This window comes from Rhododendron vialii, chromosome 3a (assembly GCF_030253575.1).
Source record: "Rhododendron vialii isolate Sample 1 chromosome 3a, ASM3025357v1".
Classification (NCBI taxonomy): domain Eukaryota; kingdom Viridiplantae; phylum Streptophyta; class Magnoliopsida; order Ericales; family Ericaceae; genus Rhododendron; species Rhododendron vialii.
The window spans coordinates 16,594,226-16,620,747 of NC_080559.1; the positions used below are offsets into that span (position 1 = coordinate 16,594,226).

At 38.4% G+C, this 26,522-nt stretch overlaps 1 protein-coding gene across 2 annotated transcripts; it reads left to right on the top strand.

Annotated features, from left to right (window-relative positions):
- Nucleotides 1-2,219: 2,219 nt before the first annotated feature.
- LOC131318744 (protein IQ-DOMAIN 3-like) lies at nucleotides 2,220-11,694 on the top strand. 2 transcript variants are annotated; one of them, XM_058348694.1, is made up of 6 exons: nucleotides 2,220-2,442; nucleotides 3,635-3,725; nucleotides 3,816-4,139; nucleotides 8,765-8,992; nucleotides 9,507-9,626; nucleotides 10,727-11,694. In XM_058348694.1, exons 2-6 carry the CDS (start codon nucleotides 3,651-3,653, stop codon nucleotides 11,345-11,347), a joined length of 1,368 nt encoding a protein of 455 aa, XP_058204677.1. In that variant the 5' UTR covers nucleotides 2,220-2,442; nucleotides 3,635-3,650; the 3' UTR covers nucleotides 11,348-11,694. The 2 variants fall into 2 exon arrangements, with proteins under 2 accessions (XP_058204677.1, XP_058204678.1); XM_058348695.1 differs by having other exon boundaries at nucleotides 3,819-4,139.
- The last annotated feature ends 14,828 nt before the right edge of the window (nucleotides 11,695-26,522 follow it).

Consider the following 26,522-nt stretch of genomic DNA (forward strand, 5'->3'; position numbering starts at 1 on the left):
GGGGGGGGGATTTATATGGGATATCATAAGGATTTTATTTACGGAAAAATATTTATTTTTATGTTGAAAATCGAGAACTTGACAAATTAGCTTCGGATGTGTACAAAGTTGAACAACAGTTTAAGTAATGTTCTTTCCATACTTCTTTAACCTCAAGCTCGCGCACCCACCTACACGAAAAAGCAGCGCCTCCCACTTTCCTGAAATTTCAGTTTACCACCCTTTTGTTAATGATTGGCAAACTTCGCATTGCTCTTCAAAAATCCATAGTAGGTTCTTATGGACAGTTTCATAATTCCAACAATTCTTTTTTCAAGGACCGTGTGAACTTTGTGATGTTGAATGTTGACAACACAATGGGAACAGGAGCTTGATGAGTTCGGGGATGAAGGTATCCCACATTCTGCATTCTGCATCTTACGCCTTATTAACAGCACAACAAGAAACTCTCCAACAGCTGCCGGAACTGCCAATAGCCCCAACGACAACAATTAGCCAACATCTGCCTTCAAAGCTTCTCAAACTTTTGCTAAACACTTTTGCTTTGTCTAACTTGCTCGAATTGTACTTTGATGCTAGGCCTTTTGCAGTTGTATAAAAAACCCTATAGCCAAAGTTGTGCAATTAGACACAAAATGCAGGAACTTATGTAAACCATGACTTCTGTAGACAGTTACTTATGATCAAATAGTTGATCAAACTAATGCATACAACTTTTGCTATGATCAACTGCATTTATAATATCAGGAACCACCAAAAAGGATCCCCACAATGGGCATGACGGACATGCCTCACACGTCGCGATGCACCTAATAAGGAAATAAACGTCTAACGGACAACCCCAACCGTTTTCTTCTTCTAACGTTACCCCCTTCATCATTTCTCTGCAAGTCCATGGTTTCACCCACACTCTCAGACCAAAACCCTTGAATTGATAATAAGGATTTGCATCAATATAGAAAAGATAAAAATTGCTTCAGGCCCTAGTTTGCTAATCTGTTAATCACTGAACAGAGTTGATTAGAAATCTGTTAATCACTAAAATCGGGGAAAAAACTTGATATTTTTCCTCATACAATGATTGAAGGATTAAACAGCGCAGAGATAAATCTCAATAAATCAAAAGTTGAAATCCGGAGGGAGAGAGAGATTAAACAAGAGTCCAAACTATGACTCAATTTTCAAGTTCACAGTTGACCTCCTTTTTAGAGCAAAAATGCAGCTATGTGTATTTTCAAACGTATGAGGGGTTGGTGTATGAGTTGAAGAATCAGAGAGGGATCCATGTCTATTTTCTTGGAAGGGGATTTTGAGATTCGTATAGACGTATAGTTGTCTGTGTCTATTTGTCTCCATTTGGGATCCGTTTTCTCTTCGTTTGGGGCTTCCTTCCAAGCGATGTCGTTTAGGTGCTAGAACGCAGTATCATTTCCCTCACCGTTGAATCATTTCATTTATGTGTTTGTCATCTCCACGTGAAAAGCTTCACACAATCATCACAGAGAAATCCTCGTAGGGGATCCGGATTTCGCTTAGGACCTCCAAAAACTCTAGGGCCTGGCCTGCCACCACTAAGTTGGATCCGGGGACTGTGCTGTGCGGCCGCCGGCATCGGTTCAACGATCGGAGACGTCCACTGCGCAGAGCTTGTCGAGTATTACAAGTTTACCAAATATCAACTCAATCAAATATCGTTAAATGCCTCATCAGAATACATATAACTTGAAAAAAATGAATTCAGTAGTTTTGATCCAGTGTTTCGGATTCATTAGGATTCATTTTTTTTTCAAGTTATATGTATTCCGATGAGGCACTTAACAATATTTGATCGAATTGATTTTTGACATACTTGTAGTATTCAACGAGTTCTACACAATTGACGTCTCCGATCGTCGGACCGATGCCGGAAAGACCGCACAGCACGGGCTGCCCAACACAGTCCTCGGATCCCACTAAGTTCTGCCGCCAAGCTGCAAGCATTCATGGCTAAGAATTGGGATGATGTCATCCTATCCAACCATTTCACAACACTACTCTATTTTCCGAGCCCTGGTTCAAAACACAAGCGTTACGGTTGGTTTTGGAAAGAAGTGGAGTAAAAAAACGGAAACAAGTTAGACGTTATTCGAGCTGTTCGGTTGTTGACTTGACCCCAACTGTGGGGCCCACCTCGACCCAGACCCAAGGGATAAAGAATGGGACCACATAATGGAAAGTTACTGTTCCGTTACCACCCACCAGGAAGAGAACCCATTTGTTGTTGTTCTATGCCTCCTGTCGTTGAGGTTTTCTTTGCCAAGATCTGCACTTTCTCTCTCTTCCCCATTTCGAGACCCGTGTTCTTTGATATTTTTGCAGCCTTGGGAGAGAGAGAGAAGGGGGAAGAAAGAATTAAAACTTCCAGAGATCTGCTTCTCCCAAAAATTTCATTTGCAGTTGCAGGTACCAGATCTTCTTTATCACTTTTGCTGAGAATGTGAAAGGGAAGATTGTGTTGAGATATTTGACCTCATGTCTGTGTTCTTGCGGGTGGAAAATTTGCGTATTTTATTTTCTGATTTGGAAGGGATTAATGTCTACAATGAACCCATTTATCTGTGGCAAAAGGGGGGAAATTTGTCGGTTCTTGTCATTGTATGAGATCATTGCCCTCAATCTTAATCATCCACCCTTTTTAGTATTCCATATTTGAAGAGAAATTTTATGTCGGTGCCATGTTTTTTCATGATAAGATCTTTCAATTTCATCATTTTGGTATTGCACCATTCGTTGCCTGTTCAAGAATTGGATAACTTGAGATTCTTTCTAGCTCGTTGGATTTGGATACATGTTTCTTTTCTACTGGAATTGCCCTCTAAAATGTTGATAAATGGAGGAGTCACAAATTGGTCGCCTTCCTTGTAGATCTGTTTTTCTAATTTGAACTTCCTATTACAACCCCAAGAGGTTGGCATGTTGGTGAGAGACTGGTACTTAGGATTTGCTCCCTCTTTGATCTCACTTTCAAAACCTTCTAAGTTTTTGCTCCAACTTTAATTAGGCCTGCTGTTTGGTTCCTAAAAAATAAGTCGAAGTGTACATAAGCTGGACAGACACCCAAGTCATCAAATAGATTGGAGGCGACTATTCGCAGTCCCGTATTTTCTCCCTTAGCCCACTGCATTTCGGTAAATAGTTGTTGAAAATCATACATAACATTTCGGTAAATAGTTGTTGAAAACAAGATTATATTTCGGTAACTACATGTCGAAAATATGTTCAACCTTCGGTAAACAACTGCCGAACATACATTTTCGGTAAATAGCTGTTGAAAAAAATATTATATTTCGGTAATTGTATGTTGAAAATGTATCTCAATTTCGGTAACTAACTGTCGAGTATAATTGAAAATTTTTAACGGGCTAAGGGAGAAAATACGGAGCTGCGAATAGTCGCCCCCAATAGATTTAAACTTCTGATTCTTAAATTTGATGAGTAACCCTCCATTTATCCAATTCGTAAGTTGGTCTTTCTCTTTTCCCCACATACCACATGTTTCAGATTTTGCTGCTAATGACATGTGGAAATTTTTGTTCTATTTGACATGTTCTTATTATGGATTATAATCCCATACACTGCCTTTCGTGTTTCCAAGATGAATTGATAGGGAAATGGGGAAGAAAGGGAGCTGGATTTCTGCAGTGAAGAAAGCTCTCAGCCCCGAGTCAAAAGAGAAGAAAGAGAAGGTATTGGATGATTTCAATTTTCGTTTCTCTTTTATTACCTGTTTATGTTCTAGTATCATAATTTAATTGAGCCGTTTGCAATTCTCATAGCAGAAAATAAGCAGATCGAAGAGCAAATGGTTTGGGAAACGCGGGAATCCGGATCCGCCTACCGTCTCATCAGCTCCAGAAATTTCATTGCCTGCCCCTGTCGTTCCTACTATAGAAGGGTTGAAACTTACAGAAGCTGAAAATGAGCAGAGCAACCATGCTTATTCTGTTGCCCTTGCCACTGCTGTGGCGGCAGAGGCAGCCGTTGCCGCTGCTCAGGCTGCTGCGGAGGTGGTTCGACTCACAACGGTGGCCTGTTATTCTGGTAAATCAAAGGAGGAAGTAGCTGCAATCAAGATCCAAACTGCATTCCGGGGATACTTGGTACGAATCCCTCTTCACAACCTTAGAAACATACATTTCAAGATAATGCCTACATTCATCATGTTTCATGAATTATCCAATTGATATCTCCTCTTTGTCGAATTTGGAGGCTTTTTCGTTTCTGTAAAATATGCAGCTTTTAGTTACGCACGGTAATGCCAGGTGGTGTCCCTGCAAATTCTTGTGGTTAGTACTAACAGTCTAACATGAGAAAATTTTGGGTACTGCTAGGGTACCAACGTGGAAGGCATACGTGGTACCAATGACAGTGTGACAACTCATCTCCAAGTCAGCTTGTGTCCAGTACATGAACACATGAAGAGTTAGCCCTTCAAAACTAACGATGTGAAACAATGTGAATTTAACAGTTGTTTAGGTCTCGAGAGATGCTACATACACTACATAGTTACACTACATGTTATACTACATCTTATGTGGGGCCCATTCTAGATCTCACAAAAATCCAAAAAAATATTCATAAACTCTAAAATATTGTTTTATGGAGACCTGTAAAAAATCAGCTCCAATGGATATCGGTAAGTATTATTTCTAGATTCGTAGTGGCGAGACTACGTAGTTAAGCAGTTTCACCGCTACGAATCCAAAAGTAATACTTACCGATATTCGTTGGAGCTAATTTTTTACAGGACCCCATAAAATAATATTTTAAAATTTATCGGTATTTTTTGGAATTTTTTAAGGACCCAGAATGGGCCCCACATAAGATGTAGGGTAAAAAGGTAATGTACCCAAGGGCAGATTCAAGTAAGGCACAAGGGGTGAAATTATTGGAACAATATTTTTTGAACAGAGGACATAAGTAATATATATATATAAGTAATATATATATATATATATATATATATATATAAAATTACCCGAATTATAGCAAGATTGATGTCTTTTACAAGTGGTAAGGACCTGGGCTTCTACTTCAAAGGTTGCTGGTTCGAGCCCTGCTAGTGTATTTTTTTTCTTAATGTTCTTCATTGCCCGTTGTTTTATCATGGTTATGATTGAGAGGTGACCCCTCTTGTATACAATTCCTGGATCCGCCACTGAGTGTACCTATCTTTAGTGTTAGGTCTCTGTCAATTGTTTCTTCCCCAAGAACCAACTCTCTCTCTCTCTCTCTCTCTCTCTCTCTCTCTCTCTCTCTCTCTCTCTCCGTTTATCCTCCCCCTCCAGAGACATACATCTCTCTCTCTCTCCCCCGGAGACATACATCTCTCTCTCTCCGGAGCCCAAAACCTCTTCTACGTGAACTTCTTGACCGAATTGAAAGCGCCTATGCTCCTGGTCCAACTAAAATTGATGTTTGATCTTTGGCAGATCTGAGTTGTACATACAGTCCCGGCTCTGAGATTTTCGAGGGCCCAGGCGAGATTTGAAAATGGGGCCTCTCAAAGGTTTGAATATATATTAGTATTTGGAGTAGTGGAGCTACTGGTCGCATGGTCAAACCACGGCAACATCATTTCCAAACGATTTTTTGTAGAAGTTCAAAGCTATTCACGTTAAAAATGTTGGCATGGGTGGGATTCAAACTCAGGCTTCGTGTGTGGCACACGTGATCCTTACCGCTGAACTACACAAACTTCCTTGGAAAATAATTGACATATATAATATTTAGGGAAAATTTCACGTAGGCACCTGACCTTTCACACAAATTACACATAAACACCTGACCTTTCTTAAATTTCATATAAACACCTGTCCTTTCTAAAAACTCATCAATTCAACACCTGACCTTTCTTAAATTTCATATAAACACCTGAGCTTTCTAACAACTCATCAATTCAACACATGCTATCACTCCTTCATCTAAAACCAAACGGAAAAAAAGTTAAGTGCTCCAATTTTTTATTTGTTTGAACCAATGTTAAGATCTTATCTAATCATTTTATCCTAAAGAATCATAATTAATTTTTGACTCTAAAGCTCTCGTTAGTCAGCCCTAAGAAAATCGTAGAATCAAATATCTCTTAGGGCTAACTAACGAGAGCCTTAGAGTCAAAAATTAATTATGATTTTTTAGGATAAAATTATCAGAAAAATAAAATCTTCGCACCGGTTTAAACGGATTGAAAATTGGAGTAATTAATTTTTCAACCATGTATAGACCATTTATATATTAAAAAATATGGTTAAAAAATGAGGTGCTCCAATTTTCAATCCGTTTAAACCAGTGCGAAGATCTTATTTCTCTGATCATTTTATCCTAAAAAATCATAATTAATTTTTGACTCTAAAGCTCTCATTAGTTAACCCTAAGAAAGTCGTAGAATCAAATATCTCTTAGAGCTAACTAACGAGAGCCTTAGAGTCAAAAATTAATTATTACCCTTTAGAATAAAATGATCAGAGAAATAAGATCTTCACATCAGTTCAAACAAATTGAAAATTGGAGCAATTAATTTTTCAACCATGTATAGATCGTTAATATATTAAAAAATTAAGTGCTCTAATTTTCAATCCGTTTAAACCGATACGAAAATCTTATTTCTCTAATCATTTTATCCTAAAGAATCATAAATAATTTTTGACTCTAAGGCTCTCATTAGTTAGCCCTAAGAGATATTTGATTCTACGACTTTCTTAGGGCCGACTAACGAGGACTTTCTTAGGGCCGACTAACGAGAACTTTAGAGTCAAAAATTATTCTTTAAGATAAAATGATCAGAAAAATAAAATCTTCGCTGAGGTTCAAACAAATAAAAATTGGAGCACTTAACTTTTTTTCGGTTTGGTTTTAGACGAAGGGGTGACTGCAGGTGTTGAATTGATGAGTTTTTAGAAAGCTCAGGTGATAATATGAAATGAAATTTAAGAAAGGTCAGGTGTTGAATTGATGAGTTTTTAGAAAGCTCAGGTGTTTATATGAAATTTAAAAAAGGTCAAGTGTTTTATGTGTGATTTGTGTGAAAGGTCAGGTGCCTACGTGAAATTTTCCCTAATATTTATTAGGTTTATTCTATTTGGGGGTCCTATGATTGGGCCCAAAATGGGAGGCCGAAGGCCGGCCCTGTGTACATGCTCGATCCAAATCAAAGTGTAATGGTGTTTTGTGCATACTTTAGACCAGATTTTGACCATAGTTTGAGATGATTGCTTCTTGTTACCATTAGGTAAGTAAGCTGGAAAAGAGTTGGGCGACAATGAAAGATAAAGGGGACGGACAGATGCAAAGTAAGGCTGACATCACATAAAAGAGAAATTATTAAGCTCTGTTCGTCTCTGCTTTCTTGCCTAAGAACAGAGCACAAAGGGGATCTCAATTTAACAAATCTGGGTCTGTAAAATACTTCATTAAATCGTAGATGATGTCAAAAGCAATTAGGTGAGTAGCACTATATATCGTTCAAGCTCAAACCAAAATGATGGTGGACGAATTGTTTGTGTTGTCTCTTATTGATTGATCTATTGTTTGGGTCTTCTGAATTGGGTTCGTTGGGGATTGATTTAAGAGAGTGATTGAACAATCTATTGTTTGGGTCTTCTGAATTGGGTTCGTTGGGGATTGATTTAAGAGAGTGATTGAACAACTGGGGAGAGAGAAAGAGAGTTCTCAGACTTAAGGACCTGTGAAATCCAAAAAAAAAAAAATTTTGAATTTTTCAGAGTGGAGAAAGAGAATGCAAAGAGAGAGAAATAGGGGCGTTACTTTTCCGTTGTTCTCTACAGAGTTGATTCCTGCTCTGCCCATTCCCAGACAACAGCTGAGGTGGAGCCTTAGTTGCAGGAACCTTCAACTAGGCCCACGTTTCTTCGATAGAAACGCGTTTCTGCGTTTCCGTCGAAGGAAACTCCAAGAAACTTGTCCCAATGACGACGGGAACTCGTTCCTTACCTATACAGGAACTTACACAAAAAACGGTTGAGAGACTTACGGTTCAAGCTGCAATTGGTACCTTTAAAGTTGTTTTGTTCTTTTTGGTGTGCACATCAGATCTTAACCTTCTAGAGTCATACTAATGCATTTAACTTTTATGCCTACTTAATATGCACAAGAGCTTTATTGTGTAATCATGTGCTGCATTAAAAATGTTGAAATATAACTAGAAACTTATAATTTTAATAGTAATATTTTATGTGGTAGAATAATATTTTTATATTGACATTTAACAATATAAAATTCCAAAATATATTTATAATTTTAATAATTTTTTCTGACCGCTCCCAATGGCGCTCCCACACTTCTATGATCATCCACTCTCCCGCCCCCGCTCCCGCTTCATGTAACTAAGGGTGGAGCACAGATGTTGTTTTTTGATTGGTGTAAGGTACCACGTATGCCTTCCACGTTGGTACCCTATTGGCACCCAAAATTTTCTTCTCTAACATGGTTGAAACAACCTAACCATTATATGGGAATTCATTGTTGGAACCTCCTGTTCCGGACTAGTACTAACTGAATTTCAACAGTGTATTGTGTTTTACCAGATTGAATTATCTTTTTACCAGACAATTACAGGCCTGTACTCAACAATACTCATTTTTGGCTACTAAATGCAAAACTCTCTTCCATCATCTAATATCTTGTCATAATAGCTAAGGGTTTTGGTCAGCTATGGAAAGCTGTGAATAATGTCTTATAAGCATCAATGCGGTTCAATGTTTGCTAGGCAAGGAGGGCATTGAGGGCCTTGAGAGGGCTGGTGAGGTTGAAGTCTTTGATAGAAGGGCAGTCAGTCAAACGTCAAGCCACGACCACCTTACGATGCATGCAGACTCTGGCTCGTGTGCAGTCCCAGATTCGGGCCAGAAGGATCAGAATGTCAGAGGAGAACCAAGCTCTCCAGAGACAGCTCCAAGAGAAACACGAGAAAGAGCTCCAGAAGTTGAGAGCCTCTGTAAGTGCAAATTTAAACGCTTATCATTGTGATTTGCATGTCTGTGCATGCAACTGAATATCTCTATTTTCTGTTTCTTATCCTCAAATGTTGTTTTTCGATGTTTCTGAATTGTTCGATTGGCTGTGTTATTATTATTATTATTTTCTTTTGGGGGGGGGGGGGGGGGGTGTTTATTGGTAACGGAAAGGAAGAGGAAAACCTAAGAAGATAAGTAGAAACAATAACTACTACCTTTGTCCCATGATCTTTGTTTTTTTTACACCAATCAGCGATCTCAACTAGTTTTATGATTTTATAAGAAAGTTTTATGATATTAAGGTATGCAAATTTTGAAGAACTATCAAGAACATGGGTAATGTTCCTATGGAACCCTAGCGTTTTCTTTTCCCTTTGTAAATATCTCAACGAATAGAAATACAACGGTCAGGTACCTCCTTCATTCTTTTTGCTTGCGTACACAGACATGATACATTGATACTATTACATTATACAACAATCTGATTCATAATAGGTTGGAGGAGATTGGAATGACAGCGTGCAATCTAAGGAGCAAGTTGACGCAAGCCTACAGAGCAGACAGGAGGCTGCAGTGAGGAGGGAAAGGGCATTGGCTTATGCATACTCCCACCAGGTAATACCCTCCCCTCTTCTTAAGGCTTCTCATATTGTCCTATTTTCATATTATATTATTTTGAAAGGATCACATAAATATTTGTGGTGCTAAATTAGCAGATTTCTTGATAGGGTTGAAATCTCATACCGCACATGTGATATCTCATTGTCCTTTATTTTTTTCATCTTTGGTTTCAAAGGAGATATTTTTTCCTGCTCTTCCAATTTTTTTGGTAACTCAGCTTGAAATAGAAAAAGGCTAACCGAATTTACAACCTACAAGGGGCATACCCCAGGAGGAAAAAGAAAAGAAAAGAAAACCAAGAAGGCCTAAGCCAAGCGGCTACATAGAGCTAATGGGACATAAATGAATGTTTCAAATCCATCTAGGAAGATGGATGGGAAACAAACGGCAAAATGGGTACTATTCTAAGCCAAGTGGCTACATGGAAATAAAATAGGCCAAAAATTGAAACCATATGAAACAGAGAACACTTGGGTATCATTACAAAATATTGCAACACGAGGCAAGAGTTGTTCATGGGAGGAGGCAGCTCCTATCAACCTTTGAACACATGCTCTTCCAATTCTCAATGCCCAAAGTTAAATTCATTTCAGGTCAAAGGAGATACTTTTATAATGCCTAAAGCGACATACGTAGAACATACTGAAAAAGCTTTTCAGTTTCGTGGCATTTTGAACCCCCGTGAAAGTTACTTGCATGTTTTTTTACATGACTTTCAATTGTGCTACTATACATCTTAATGTGGAGTTTTATTCTCTTTAACACTAGTTACAAAGAAGATCAGCTCATGATTTTTCTCAAAAGAACTAATTCTTATCTTTGTAGTCTAGTTTTGATCCTATGGAAGATTCCATCTTTTTCTTTTGTTATTTTACATCACTGCTTTCTTTCATCACATATTGTCCTATAAAATCATGTGTGGACAATTTTCTGCTCTCTTTTTTTCCCGATTATTTCCTTTGATTATACTTTTCTAAGCATCAAGTGGATCCCACAATTTAACCTCCGTGTGTGTGTAGGGATTATAAAGTAAAAAACCATTAACCTTCATAATATGGTTTCTCAATAAACTAGTGTGACATTTTCTGAAACAGCAAACGTGGAAGAACTCTTCAAAATCCTCAAACCAAACATTCATGGATCCAAACAATCCCCACTGGGGATGGAGCTGGTTAGAACGATGGATGGCAGCCCGACCCTGGGAAAACAAAAGCGCACACGACAAAGAACTTAGCATTAGCGAGTATGCATCCGTGAAGAGTGCAATTAGCAGATCAACATCCATTAGTGAACTCAGCAAAACCCATTTTCGTCACCACAATAAGCCCTCTCCAACCGTACAAAAGCCCATCCGGAAATCACCGTCCAAGGCATCATCAATTGCTTCAAAAACCGAGGATGATTCGAAAAGCATGCTTAGTGTTCAGTCCGAGAGGTACCGGAGGCACAGCATTGCGGGGTCCTCAGTGAGGGATGACGACAGCCTGGCAAGCTCGCCTGCAGTTCCAAGTTACATGGGGTCCACTGAGTCAGCGAAAGCTAAATCCCGGGTTCCAAGCCCATTGGGGAACAATGGAACGCCACTGGAGAAGGGATCGGTGGGGTCTGCAAAAAAGCGGCTTTCTTTCCCATCTTCTTCTCCTGCTGGAACAAGGAGGCACTCTGGTCCACCTAAGTTGGATTCTGGCTCTTTGAAGGACATCAATGTCCACTAAGAAAGAGAAAAACAGGATACACACAATTAGGAACATGGGTTCTAGATTGAACTGCAAAGGATGAAGAGAGATTAAACTGTGGGGCCGGGGATGGATTACTTTAGTCTCGTCTGTTTCAGAGTACTTTCTCTGTTTTCTTCCTTTTCTTCATTCACTTGTACTGTTACATATGTTAATTATCCTACAGTAGCTAGGATTTGTTTTGTGTGTGGAACTATTTGGTTGGGAAGACTCAATGTCGGTTTATGTTGTTCTTGTGGCTTTTCCTTTTCTCATTTGAAATTCTGACCTATTTACACTCAATAGCTTGAATTTGATCTGCGAATGAACACGTATTTTGGTTGTTATGGTACTGGTTTTGATGCAAGGCACTACACCAAGCCTAATAGTCGTGCTCTCACAGTTTTGTAATTCCTGGAACAAACGGTAGTACCCTCACCTATCACGACACCTCATCTCACATTTTTTTTATAAAAACAAAACAAAAAAGAAAACACCCTAAAGTTGGTAAGACACCAACAAACACCCAAAAAGAGCCCAACCCAAACAAAAACCTTCACCTACAATTTGGAACGTGTTTAATCCTATTTGAAAGTGGTAAACTCGAATTGGGGATGATGTTGTGCAGTGGTGTGTGCAGCACCGTGCTGCACACCTCCAAGCCATCGGATCATGCATCCGACGGCTTGGATCGTGCATCCGACGGCTCAGATCTCATCTCGGCAATGAACGACTCTCGATCGTTGGTTGTCGAGATGAGATCCGAGTTGTCGGATGCACGATCCGACGGCTCGAAGGTGCACAGCACGGTGCTGTACCTTACTGCACAACACCAACCCGAAGTCCGGTAAACTCGGATGAGATTTATGGGGTTGGAGGCACCCGGATCCTTGTGTGATTTACGGGATTTATGGGGTTGGGGTTTACTCTCATTTCTCTCTTCATTCATTATCTCTATCTCTAATTATTATTCTCATTTCTCTCTATCTCTCTATACTCATTATCGCTACCCTAATTTCTCTATCCACTTATTATTTCGAAAACCAAACCCAAAAATTTTCAAAACATGAACCGAACAAAGCATTAGATTTTGGTATTTATTCTTGAGATGAGGTTTTAGTTAATTGAACATATTTTGTCAGGGAAGGAGTCTTTACCTAGAACATTCATTTTTTGTAACCTCATAAGCATATTTGTGGGCTGCAATTGGGGCAATAATTTGGAGAGCATGGAAGTGTAGGAATGATTTAGTTTTTAACGGATCAGGACAAGGCCAGATGTTGCATGTCAATTGGCTATATTAGATGCCCTACTTGAAAGCTATAGATGCCCTACTTGAAAGCTATAGAAGGAACGAGACGAGGAACTAATGAGGAGAGATCAGCAAGGGTCCAAGAGCAGATTCGGTGGGAGCCTCCGCGAGAGGGATGGGTTAAAATTAATTTCGACATTGGCTTGGATGGATCGTCATAGCAGATGTGGGGGTGTGGGAGTGGTTATCCGTGATTCTTCAAGCAGATTCAGAGCAGCTCGTTCGGTTCATGTTCCAAATGTGTTTGATCATGAAGCTTTGGCTGCTCAGGAGAGTTGTAAATTTGCAGAGGAATTGGGTTTTGAGCGCATCGTGTTTGAAGGAGATGATTCCAAGCAGATGGTGCAGCTTATTCAGAGGCAAACAGAGGAATATAATAGATTAGCTGTGGTTTTGGCAGATATCAACCATGTTCGGTCTACTTTTACGGAGTCCTAGGTGCAGTTTGTTCGTTGCGGTGGCAATGGAGTTGCTCATTTGCTTGACCCAAAGTGCTGTGAGAGGGAGTCATTCTTGTACTTGGAAATTTATCCCTCCTTCGTAGCTTTTGGCCTCCCTTAAGCGGGACGGATGCACGGATGCCCTATATGATATTTTTGTCTTCTCTTCTTTTATAATCAAGATCCTATCATTTGAAAAAAAAAAATTTCCTTTTTTCTTCTCCTCTGTTCTCCTCTTTCCCCACCCTTCATTCCCTCTTATATTTTCTTCTTCTTTCCCCACCCTTCATTCCCTCTTATATTTTCTTCTTTTTCTTTGGTTGGTGGTGTGTGTGTCTTGTGTGTTTTTGTGTCGTGTGTGTGGTGTGTTGTACGTGGAATGGAGGAAGCCTATTTACACAAGGCTTAGTGTATTCTAGACCATATCTAAAATTATCTAATAATATCTAAATAAATCTAGAGTAAATCTTGTAGTATCCAATCAAAAATCTAAATATATTTAGGAATATCTCTAGAATATTCTCTCAACTAAGGATATTTAATCCGATTCGCCCTATAATAAGAGGCAAATTCTCTAAAAAAAATTTAGACTTTACGTCACAACAAATATACTTCCTAAATCCTAACGGTGAGCGTCCACTAAATGTTATACCGCTTATTATTACTATTGTATATATATTTTATCGTCTTATTTATTTTTAAAAATTGAGGTATTACATCCTCCATTGCGAGAGCCCACCCAAGTCCCACATCAGTGGGAATTTAAAAGGAAAAGTAGTATAAAACGTATCACGACCAGCTAATGTATAACTTAAAGTTAACTTTTTGAGCCACGTAGTTAGGCGAATGGTTAGCAGACCAGTTGGCGCGGGTCGTTACGGTGTTTGAATAGAAGTAGATCATAGTTCATAAACTTCTAGTGCCGAAGAGTGTGTGAATACGGAAAATAAGAAAATTTTGTCAAAATGTAGTGATAGAATGAGGACCACTATGACACTTATTTTGTTTTCATATTGAGGGTGTTGTTGTCATTTGAGCATCCAAATTAACATCGTTTAGAGGATACTTAACAGAAGTTTTTTTTTATTATATATATTGTCAGCCAAAGCAAGGGGCCTCTGCTATTCATAAATTTTAGGGGAGGTGGTCAGTAAAGTTTATCCAAAATACTAATTTTGTTTCTTCTTTGTTCAGAATTTAAAGAAGAAAAGAATAAAGTAATAAAAGTAAGGGGAAAAAACTGAAATGGTCCCTATAGTTAAGTGTTTGTGTCAACTTAGTCCCTATAATTGTAATTTGCTCGATTTACATTCTGTACTTTTCATTTTGTTTCAACTTGGTCCAATTACTAACCGCCGTTAGTTCTTTTAACAGCAAAATCAAATGGCTCCCTTTTTTGGGGTTAAAACAGTAATTCTCTTATTCCCCTCTTGCCCTAATATTAGGGATGTGCACGGTTCGGGCGGGTTGGGTTTGCTCCCGAACTCGACCAAACATGTCGGGTAACAAATGTTTTAGGCCCGCAAACCGAATCGAAAAGGGGTAAGAACTGTCCGTGAGCCCGATTCTTTACGTCAGGTCGGGTCCGACCAAAAATTGAATTAATCTTTATGAATTAGTTGGGTTGGGTAAGAAACACATCAACCAGGACCCCGAACCAAAATCTGATTTTTAACAGAAAATAAACCTGTACTCTTCCGAACCACATGTTCGACCCCGCTTGAGACCCTTCGAGTTGGGTCGGGTTAGGTCCGCGGGTGAACGGATTTTTTGCACAGGCCTACCTAATATACATCTGAACCAAAACACAACTCATTCTTCCATTCTCCATTGATAAGGAGGCACTTGAGAAGAAATTTGGTTATAGTTTTCTGCAAAAAATTGCCCTCCAATTCAACATTTCTATGATCAGCCATGAGGTAACATAACCACTGGTATTGTCTACCTGTTCAACTTGTGGACAAATACTGAGATGTCTTATTTTTCTGCATAGTACTAAAAATGCATATAGAACCATGTTCAAAAGTCACAACATAATAAAGAACCATATCCAAAAGTCAAAATATTACATGAACTCATGGGTTGTTTAGCTAAATAAGTCAAGTGGCTTATTTTTTGTCCTTATTCAATTTTTTTCGCATTTGTTAATTTTTTGTCAATTTTCAGAGATTATTGCTTCGTTACGACGAGAGGAACCTAAAAAGTAAAAAATTACCATCGAAATCTATTTTTTTAATAAAGACGAAAAAATTGGCTTACTGGCTTATTTTTGTCTTGTTTTAAAAGAACTAACGGCGGACTAACGACAGTTAGCAATTGGACCAAATTGGAACAAAATGAAAAGTACAGAGTATAAATCGAGTCAATTACAACTACAGGGACCAAGTTGACACAAACACTTAATTACAAGGACCATTTCGGTTTTTTTCTCTAAAAGTAAATATAAATCAATTTCCACTTTTGTCTGTATTTTTCTTATTTCCACTTTCTCAATATTTTCTCTTCTAGTTGTAGTTCTTGATTTATAATTTCAAGGGTTAAATACCTGGACACCCTAATTGTAGTTCTTAATTTATAATTTCAAAATATTTGGAGACCCCTCGAAATTAACCTCTTTGTCTCGTTCACACCCGCTAAGAATTTTGCTTACAGCCAGACCCCTTTATTAAAGTTTTCATTTGTAGGACCTAACTCCGTTAGACAAAAATAATGAAAAGACCATTTCGCCCTTATATATGGGTGTGTGTATGTTCATTACACACTTCTTTCTCCAAATGAAGAACCCACAAATCCCAAACCCATTCATGTTTTTTTTTTTTTTTTGAAAGGATTCATGTTCATGTTCATTACACACTTCTTTCGCCAAATGAAGAATCCACTTTCGCCAAATGAAGAATCCACAAATCCCAAACCCATTCACGACCACAAGCCACCTCTCTCTCTCTCTCTCTTTCTCTGCGAATGGGTTTGGATTTTGTTTTTTCCATGTTGGGCATTGATTTAATCAGGCAAATCTAACATCCCTATTACAAAGCCACCAACCCCGGCGACCACCTAGCCGCCACCTGATCATCTCCCTCAAACCGCAGTCGCCGCCGACCATCCTCCATCCCTAGCCGCCGCAAATCTCTCCTTCCCGTACACGTAGTTAACCATCATCTTTTCTCATCTCTTTCAAGCTTCGCCGCGCCGCCCTCGAATCCACCATACGATTCCACCGCTGCATTTTGATTAGGGGCAAAGTTTGGTGGTCGGTGGTGGTTGCCGTTCGAGCAAAGTTTTGTTTCTATCTACTGTCTGATTGTTGTCCGGCCCGTCGCCGTTCCGTCGCATTTTTGTTGTTCCATCATCTTAATTTTCTGTTGATTTTGCTTGTGTGTTGGAAGTTGTTGCTCTAGAGGGGGAAAACAAAATGAAGTAGTTACAGAGTGGGAATTAGGATTTGGGTATGGCGAAAATCGAAACTCAATTGAGTATGTTGAGACCAGGATTTAGGATTTGGGTTTTTAGATCAAAGTTAAACATTCTTAAAATTGAAGAAGATTTCGAAGCTCCAACACAAATGGAGGTGGAGAGAGGTGTGGGTTTCACCGTCCAGTTATAGAACTCCGGCGCCGACGACTAGAGTTCCCGTATCGAGTTCATCTTTTTACTTCATTCTCCTTTACTCCTGGCAGCCATGGACGACAACGATGGTGGATTTAGTGGTTGTGGGTGGCAACGGGCCGACAGCGATGAAGGATGTGGTGGTGGTGATGGGCTGCGGTTGTGGCACATTTTAGTGTTAGGGTTTCGTAGAGAAGGAGATGAAGAGGGAGATAGGAGCAATATCGGAACATTATATCCTTTTTGAAATAATTTAGGTCAAAATCTTAACATTTTTAGACGGAACCCTAATGGAAGGGGTGTACGGGATGAAAAAAAATTTAATGAGGGCTTCCTCCGTAGGCGAAATTCTAAGAGGGAGTGAGCGAGACAAAGAGGTAAATTTCGAAGGGTGTCTAGGTATTTAATCCTAATTTCAAATAGAGCGTGAAGCAATTTCCATGGTGGAGAGGTTGGGAGCTGTCTTGTTTTTTGGATGAAGTACTGATCATTGACAAAAAAAACATGTTCATACTACTTCAATATTGTGTTTGAATAGTACTCCACAAAACGATAAATCTTGTTTAATGGAGATTTCTTGGGCTTTTAGTTATTGCTTTCACAAGCCCTTTTTTTTTAAACTTTCAATCAATTTTGCTTGCCAAAAGACATTTCATACCAGTTCCGTTTTGCAAAATATTAGTAATCGAGGATTTGGAAGTTTTAAAAAAAGGAAATTATGATTTCAGTTCTTTTTAAATAAGTTCTCATTTTCTTTTTACGGGAAATTTCTGAAAGGCTCCCATGCAAACTTTCAATCAAATGTATCGTAAACATGTCAACTTTACAAACATTATTGTCCCCTTCTATCAAATTGGTGATGAAATTTGCTAAGATGAACTAATGGCTCCGTTAAAATGGTTGAGTCGGATCAAGTGGGGCTAACTCCCTAAAAAAAAGTTGGTGACTCGACCATTAATCAAGTGTTTAATTGAACTTCAATAAATTTAGTTGTTTATGAGACATTTGGGTGAAAAAAATTTTCCTTTCCTTTTATTTTTTTTCAAACATCTTTCACCCTTGCCCTTCCACCAATAAATTTAGATGTTTATGAGACATTTGGGTGAAAATTTTATTTTGAAAATTTTCCTTTCCTTTTATTATTTTCAAACGTCTTTCACCCTTCCCCTCCCACCAATAAACCCTTTTCCACCATACAACGACAACGTCCTCCCCATCGAAACATTTTGAAAACAAGGGGTGGAAAAAATCGACTAAACTAAATCGAAAACAGAAAACAAGACTAACCTGGTGCGTTTGTTTGATTTTTTAGAGGTAAACAACTCAATCTGATTTGGATTTTAGCCAAAATGAAAAAACCCCGGTCTGATCCGTTCGTGACTATCCAATCGAGAATAATTAGATCTGTAACACCTCCAATTTTGGGTACGTTAAAGAAAACATTTTATTACAAAAACAAGGTGAGTCTGGCTTATTATTACAACATAACTCTCATGAGAGTACTTTTACACAAGGGAAGGGAACTAAGGTTCCTAACTACAGCTCCGCCTGCTCCTCCATCTGAGCCAGCTTTTCAGCTCCAAAGGTCTCCAAGGTGTACTGCTCACCTTGATCATCTACAAAGTCTGACACATTATACTAGCGTCGCCACCGATATAATATGTCAGGGTCACCAAAGATAACACCGTGAGCTACAAAAGCTCAGCAGAACAAACCCATACCCGCTAACCCATAACTTACAAACAACAGGTTATACAATCATCGATTTCCACATGATACATGTATATACAGCCAACAATGACACATCCATATTCGTTAATCTATCGTTGGTGTCCAAGATTTTCGTGTTTCTCCTACGCGACTCGTCGTAGACCGTGTCAACATTTTCATTTACAAATCAATCTTTCCAAAAACCATTTGTTTAACACACCCAATCCTCGGTTCCGCCGTTCCGGTCTCCTGAGTATCCTCACAATGGTTCCGCCACACCGGGTTCCCATTGGCACACAAAATCTTGCATTGGCTCCTCTCCGCGGATAACCAAGCCATACCTCACCATGGTTCCGCCGGTCCGGGTTCCCATGGGAACGCACACAACCTCACAATGGTTCCGCTATTCCGGATCTCCATTGGAACACACACAACCTCACAATGGTTCCGCTTTTCCCGGATTCCCATTGGAACACACACAACCTCACAATGGTTCCGCTTTTTTTTCCGGATTCCCATTGGAACACACACACCCAACTCACATTATGCCACCAAAACCGGTCATAATGTAGTTTCAAAAATATTTCCTTCCTCGGAAAATATTTCCTTTCATTAATCACACCCTAGGTGCCATGTTTCTACTTTCTCGGTTCTCGTGTCTCGTTTACATGCAAAGACCCCGCGGTAGGACAAAAGTAAGCATGAAACATTCTAACAAGATCATCCAATTCTATAATATACCACAAGTAACACATTCGATTTATGTATGCAAGCTCATACTCCTTGGAATATTAAAATACGAATACTTTGATTCACATGGTAACGTTTTAACTTTCAAAAACCGTTCTTTCTTAAAGATCAAACAACATACGTTTTACTTGGAATAAGTAAGTAAGTGAGTAAGGATAAACTTAGAGTTAGGGGTAAGAATAATCTACCTTGATCCGAAACTAGTCGGGGCCAAATAAGCTAGTTGGAAGTTTTCTACGGGCAGTGAAACTCGCAAATCTGGACCAAACTTTGGATGGCAGTAACTCGGTCAATATTTGGCCGAATATGATCGTTCTTGAGTCGAAATCGAAGCTCTCGAAGTGCTCTACAACTTTCGTGAAGGAAGTTGATCCTAGAAACTACTTTAGATAGGAGAAAAATGGTGATAAAGGAAGAGACAGTATGCTGTCTGGAAATGGAAATCCGAGATTTTTACTGAACTTCGGATGCCAATATCTTTGTCATTTCTTCACCGATTAGGGTGGTTCTTGGATCTAACTTGAAGGTCTCGAAGTTCTCTACAACTTTCCCGAAGGAAGTTAGCTCTAAAAACTAACCTAAGAGGGAGGAAACTGAGGATTTTCAAAGGGCAGTAGGCTGCTTGGAAAAACAGAAATGGTTTCTAGAGAGAAGTGAGAGCAAGAAGTGAAGGTGTGAGTTGAAACTTGAGGTGAGCTTGCTATTTATAGGCAAAAGTCTTGGCTCTCTCTCCCTCCATATGGCCGGCCATATCTCTCTCTCTCTCTCTCTCCCATGGATTTGTTCCATTGAGTGGTCATTTCAAGCTCTTCAATCAAGTCATAGCCTTCCATGACTTGTCTTTTCCAATTTAGGCCAAATCTTAGGCCATCATGAAGGGTTTTGGACTTGTCAAGTCTATGGGGAGGTTGCTTGCAAGAAAGAATATAATCATGGGCTAGCTTTGTACTTTGAAAGACTAGAATGGGTTGGCATGTAGTAAATAGGCTTAGGGCTATTAAGGTTGCTTGTGTAAGTGTCCAAAACACAATCACACACTCTACCTCCCTCTCCCATTCGGCCTCTCTCTCTCTCTCTCTCTCTCTCTCTCTCTCTCTCTCTCTCTCTCTCTCTCTCTCTCTATATATATATATATATATATATATATATATATATATCTAAGAAAATTTAGGAAAGTAAGTCTAGGATTATTAGGTTTAAGACTAGAACATAGGTGTGCATGCATGGCAAAGCTAGCCTTGCTTCCCTTGGAAGCAAAATGATGAGATTCTTTGTATGACTTGTCTTGTCATGCTTATTGGCAAGTCAAATGTCTATTAACCAAGGGACAAAAATTCCCCTAACAATTATGGACCAAGGGGTAAAGGAATATTGGTCATAATTAGGGTTTGAAATAACTAAACATAAGAATAAAATGATTACTCCTATGGTCTAATGGTTCAATAGGGTTCGGAGGGTTTCATAAGGTTCAAAGATGGTCAAAAAGGTTCATCTAGGGTTAGGGAATTTTAACTAGGTGAATCGGTGATCCGGTTCCTTCAACTAATCGGTTGGGAGCTAACTCTAATTGCCACGTAGGACTCTTAGTCAAGAAGAATATTTTTAAGGACTTAAATCTAATTATGACGGATTATAAAAATTAAAAAGAATTTTTTTGTAGCAAATCCAAGTAATTAAAATAAAATTTAAATATTTAACGAAATTTTTATTTACCAAAAATCAGGGTCGTTACAAGATCAGTATACTAGTCAAACCAAACTAGATAGAATGCATCCATAGTGGAATAATAAAAAATGGGGCTAGTACTAAAATAATAATCCTAAAAAATGGTGGAAGTAATAAAAAATGTCAAAAATTGGCAAAATGATGCAAGCTATAGCCAGCTAGATAAAAATGAACCGAGGATTAGGCATTATTCCTCCACTGAGCATAGTATACTTTACGGCAAGTTCTAGTATGATTAGATTTATAAGTAAGCATCTCTTGTAAAATATGAGCAACACCAAATCCCTCTAGAGCCCAAACCTCCATTTCTCCTACCCATTGTCCAGGTGGATAATCAAAAGCAAAAATGCTAAGGACACATACATTTGTACACATATCTTGTACATACACTTTTATGGGGCCCACCTCGGGTCCCACCAATATGATCTAAACTGCTCATCATTTTTAAAATAATGTTTTAAGAATTTCTGTAAAAAATCAACTTGATAGGATATCGATAAGGGCTTTTTCAGAAATCGTAGTGCGAATCAGACTATTTCACCCTATGATTTCTAAAAAAAGCCCTTACCGATATCCTATCGAGTTGATTTTTTACAAGAACACTTAAAACATTATTTTAAAAATAATGAGCGGTTTGGATCATATTGGTGGGACCCGAGATGAGCCCCATAAAAGTGTATGTGCAAGATATGTGTACAAATATAGCATGACTGAATCAAAAGTGGTCACATCAACTTTTGATTATCTATTTAAAAGGTTACTAAGATTAGCAATATAGATGCGCACAATGACATAATTTAAATTGAATAATTAAAACTTGCCACATCACATTTTTAACTTATAAAAATCTAAAAATTGTCACCATATAAAACAGTTTTTTTAAAATAGTTTTCAAACTAATAAAAACTGGTTATTATAAATATAAAATAATTTTTTTGAAAAATTTTATTTAAAAAAAACATTTTTCGAAAATAGTTGTAAGAAAATAGTTTTTGAAAAAAAAGATATATTTTTTAAATAACAGTTTTTTTTTTAAAAAAAATACAGTTTTAAAAAAATTTAATATATAATAGTTTTTCAATTTTTGAAAAAAAAACAGTTTTAACAAAAAATAGTTTTTGAAAAATTGCAAAAAAAATCAAAAACTTATTTTAAAATACTAGAGAGAGAGAGAGAGTGAATGTTTTTATGTAATAATGGGTGTATTTAATTGAGAAAATATGGGGACCACTAAATTTGATTATTGGCAAATGGTTGCTAGTTTTGATTATTCAATTGCAAAAATTTTATGAGTTTCTAAGAGATTGTTAGGTTTGGTTATGCCACTGTGAGCATTTTTTTAAGAAAACATTGCTAAGTTTAGTAACCCTATCTTTAGCTAACCAGTTAATGGTAAAAAAAAAATGCCAAAAATTGGTTTCATTCGTTTCATTACCATTACTTAGCAATGTTTTCTTAAAAAAATAGTAATGAAACGTTGCTAAAGTAATGGTAATGAAATTAAGATTAGTAATGAAACGTTGCTAAAGTAATGGTAATGAAATGTCCAAACTGAAAACATTGCTAAGTAATGGTAATGAAACGTCCAAACTGAAATGTCCAGTTTAGATTGATTGTGAAATGAATGGATGTCAAAAGGTACTAATGATGGATGTCATTAACGCTTCAACGAATTAGTATAAGAATAGTAAACAAAGTTGTAACAATCGTATTAATTAATTATACATTATAATCTTTGGCTATGTAATGGTAATGAAAGTAGAAGATTAATCTTATTGATCCTATAGATTAATTGTGTTTCTGCTGTTAAAAAAAAATTGTGTTGCTAATAGTTCTGAAAGAACTGCATTTTACATATATTGTGTTCATTATTGTCTATACTTTCTGCTATGTTCTTTTGATATTACCTTAGTCTTATAACTCCTTCGAGGATTTCTAATGGTTCTAGAAGAACTGCATTTTATGTTCATTATTGTCTCTACTTTATGTTATGTTCTTTTGATAATACCTTAGTTTTAGGCCATCCACAGCGGTATAATCAAAAAAGAATAACCAAAAGTTGACACATCAGCTTTTGATTATTCACTTAAGAGGTTGCTAAACTTAACAATGTTAAGCTTCACTATGGTCACTTCCAGTCCATAATCAAAATATGAGGTCCACTACAATTTCATTCTCTCTCTCTCCCCTGTTTTCCGTCATTCACTTCCCTCCATTTACGTTTTTATGAGTTAAAATATATCGATTTCCTCTCGTAATTTTGAAAAAAAAATCGGTGACTTCCTTCCCTCCTATTATGATTTTTTCCTTCTTTTTTTTTTCGGGGGTAGATAGTAGAAACAAGAAAGAAGAGTGAAACACCTTAATCCGGAGACGATGGATTGAATTGTAGATGATCGAGAGATATGAGTTTCACTTTTAGAGGAAAAGAATTGTTGGCGAAGTGAAAAAGATATAGAGTAGCGAAAAAGCTTGGCTACATAAAATTTTTATTCTTCAATTTTATTTTTTTAACTAGAAAAAAAAGAGTGGGCGAAGAAGGGAAGAAGAAAATACTAGTTGAAACACGGATGTATACAAATTTTGGAACTAGTTAACTTATGTGGTGTAGGATCCACAAATTTTGATTATTGAAAAAGGTTGTTAATTTTGGTTATCCAAAACCCAAAATTTGATTATTTCTAAGAATATTGCTAAGTTTGATTATACCATTGTGAGTAATCTTTTACACTAACATTGTTAACTTTAAAAACAATTGGCATTTGATTATACCACTGTGGGTGGCCTTATAACTCCTTCGAGGATTTTTCAAATTTCCTAAATTAGACTTTCACTCACAGTACTCTTCCATCGATTCTATCAAATATATTCTACATGTATTGTCTGATGCTATTACAAATTCTAATTATATTCCAAAGCTTTGTACCCTAAAACTCATAATTCAAAATCTTAACGATAATGATTCTCAAAATTCCAAGGAGTTGATGTAGTGATCAAGACCTAATTTAGAAGTATATATGCTTTATTACTCCATGGTTACCTCACCTCCTCCTTGAAATTCCAGCCCCCAATGGCTGCAAATACACAAACCCCTCTCATCCACCATCACCTCCTACTCCCCCACCCCTCCCCCTCTCTCTCTCTCTCTCTCTCTCTCTCTCTCTCTCTCTCTCATACTTCCACTGTAAATACTACCCATAAAAATAAACACAGCAACACTATTACTCAATTCACTTACAAGTCCAGAGCAAGAAAGAAAAGAAGAGAGAAACCTTTAAATTTGTCCATGGTAGTATAGAGAGAGAATAATGGGTTTATGAGTCTTTCACATACACCACCTCGCTAATTGAATTCTGGACTCCAAACTCCTAGCATGATCTCAAGAATCTCAGAGCCATTCTGAGAGCCGTTTGTAGGGGGATGAAAACAATTGACGCTTCGGATCAACTGGATTGCAACGGCTTATTCGTGCCTCTTCACCGGAACCCTAGCTCGACGTCTGAACCCTAATCTGCAAAATAGACAGGGGGTGAGTGCACCTTTGCCTCTCGTGGCAAAGGCCCTCCGATGCTTTTGTTAGTATCACGTACTAGAAAACTCAGCCCTAATTATCAGTAGGAAAGCAATAATAATGCAATATTGCGTACCTCTCACCTCTAGGTTTTCCTCATATTTATAGATTCATGGATGCTTGCTGTCCAAGCATCCTTATTGCCATAGGATTCCTAACTCGTATAGGAAACCCAGGATATCAAGGAGTCTCGTTTCCTTTATCAGTTTATGGAAAAGAGTCCTTTTAGGATTCTTTTCCTTTAAGAGCCGAACATCCCATACTCGTTGGGTATCTTTCTCAGATCCTATATTCTTGGGATCTTTATCCCTATATGAGACATGACTATTCTGGAATCTTCCAGAGTATTCTCTCTGCTCCTACTCTCGATTGGAGTTCCATCTTTGTTCGGCCGTCTCATAGCCGAACAGACGGCTTGGACCAGTTACCTCACATGTAACTGGTCCTTGAGCCCGTACAACCTTCCTGGACCATTGACTTCTCATGTCACTGGTCCATATTGCCGAACACTTGTTTAGCATGATGACTGTCCTGTCTATATTCAAACTATGGTCCCACGTACCATTTATTCGGATATCGATTGCATTGCTTTCAACCCGTGATCACTCGTATCACGTGCTAGGTTCTTTACATCATCTGTTCGGCTGTATCATAACCGAACAGTCTATTTATAGCCATGACTTCTCATATCACTGGTCCATATCGCTGTTCACCGAACTGCCCGGCGATAAGTCCAGTCGTATTTACCACGTGTTCCTAGACATCACGTGTTCGATAACTAAATGTACCTGCTCGGGAATACCTCCCTACAATTGCTCCCCAGCTTCATATATTTACCACTGTTCGGGGGCAATATATGATGCTTAGAAACAGAATTCTATCTAGACCAAACTCTTTTGATCCCGTGCAGTAATAATTTCGATATCTTATTGATGCCTTTTGGCGCCTATGTCATTATACCATTTCGGGGTAAACGACTCCACGTGGCACGTTTCCTATGCCTAGCATTAACTTCGAACTGACGTTCTATGAAACGGCGTCAGAACGGTTTCTGCTTTCCGTTACTTTTTCCTGTAACGGCGTGAAAGGAGACGTTTCGTCTCCGTCTCTTACCCTTAAACCCCTGAAAGGGCTCTCTTTGGTTTTTCATCCAAAACATTCAAACTTTCAGTTTTTCTCCGTAAAGCTTTCCGCCATTGCCGCCGCCTGCAAACTCGATTGGATTCCAGGGAATCGTCACAATATTCTCGTAAGATTCTTGCTCTCATTCCCCTTCTTCTTCTTAGGTTTCTATCTGAGATCTCATTCTCAGATTTGGTGGGTCGTTTCTAGGGTTTCAATTCGTACCCATTTCCATCTTTTCTTCTTTTCTGAATATACTCATGGCGGATGACAACCCTCCTAGACCCAGTAAGTTTAGGAAGCTTTGTGATACCCCTGCTGCCATGGCGGCATTTAGAGAAAAATACAATATCCCTGAAAACGTAGGGCTTGAACTCGCTCCATTAGGAGCGGATAAGGATGCTGGATCGTGGGATAGAATGTGTATCCCAATCGTGTCCATTGTCGAAGGCGGGGTCCGTTTCCCCCTTCATCCACTCCTCCGCCAGATTTTAAGCTGGTACCGTCTTACACCCATGCAAGTTTCTACGAACGTTTTTAGACTGATAATGGGGACTATAGCCCTAAATGGGATTCTAGAAACCAATTTAGGAATCTGGGACATCCAGTGGTGGTATAGTATAGTACTAAACCCTGAGTACAATACTTACTACTTCAAAGTTAGGAGGGCAGAGAAGCGCTTCGTGCTCAATCTGCCAGATTCTGCTCGTGACCATGAGATCGACTTCCTCTATGTAACTGGAGCATTCGAGCCTTTAGGGGAAGATGGCCAAGTGCTGGGGCTCCATTGCCCCCACATATGGGGCTATCCACGTATGCTCTTGATTTTCCTCTTTTACAATTCTTCATTTACTGCTTTCTCGTAGCTTTTCTCATGGACTAAATTTGGTTTTTCAATTTGAATTTTGCAGCTGAAAACGTTAATCATCGTCCCAGACG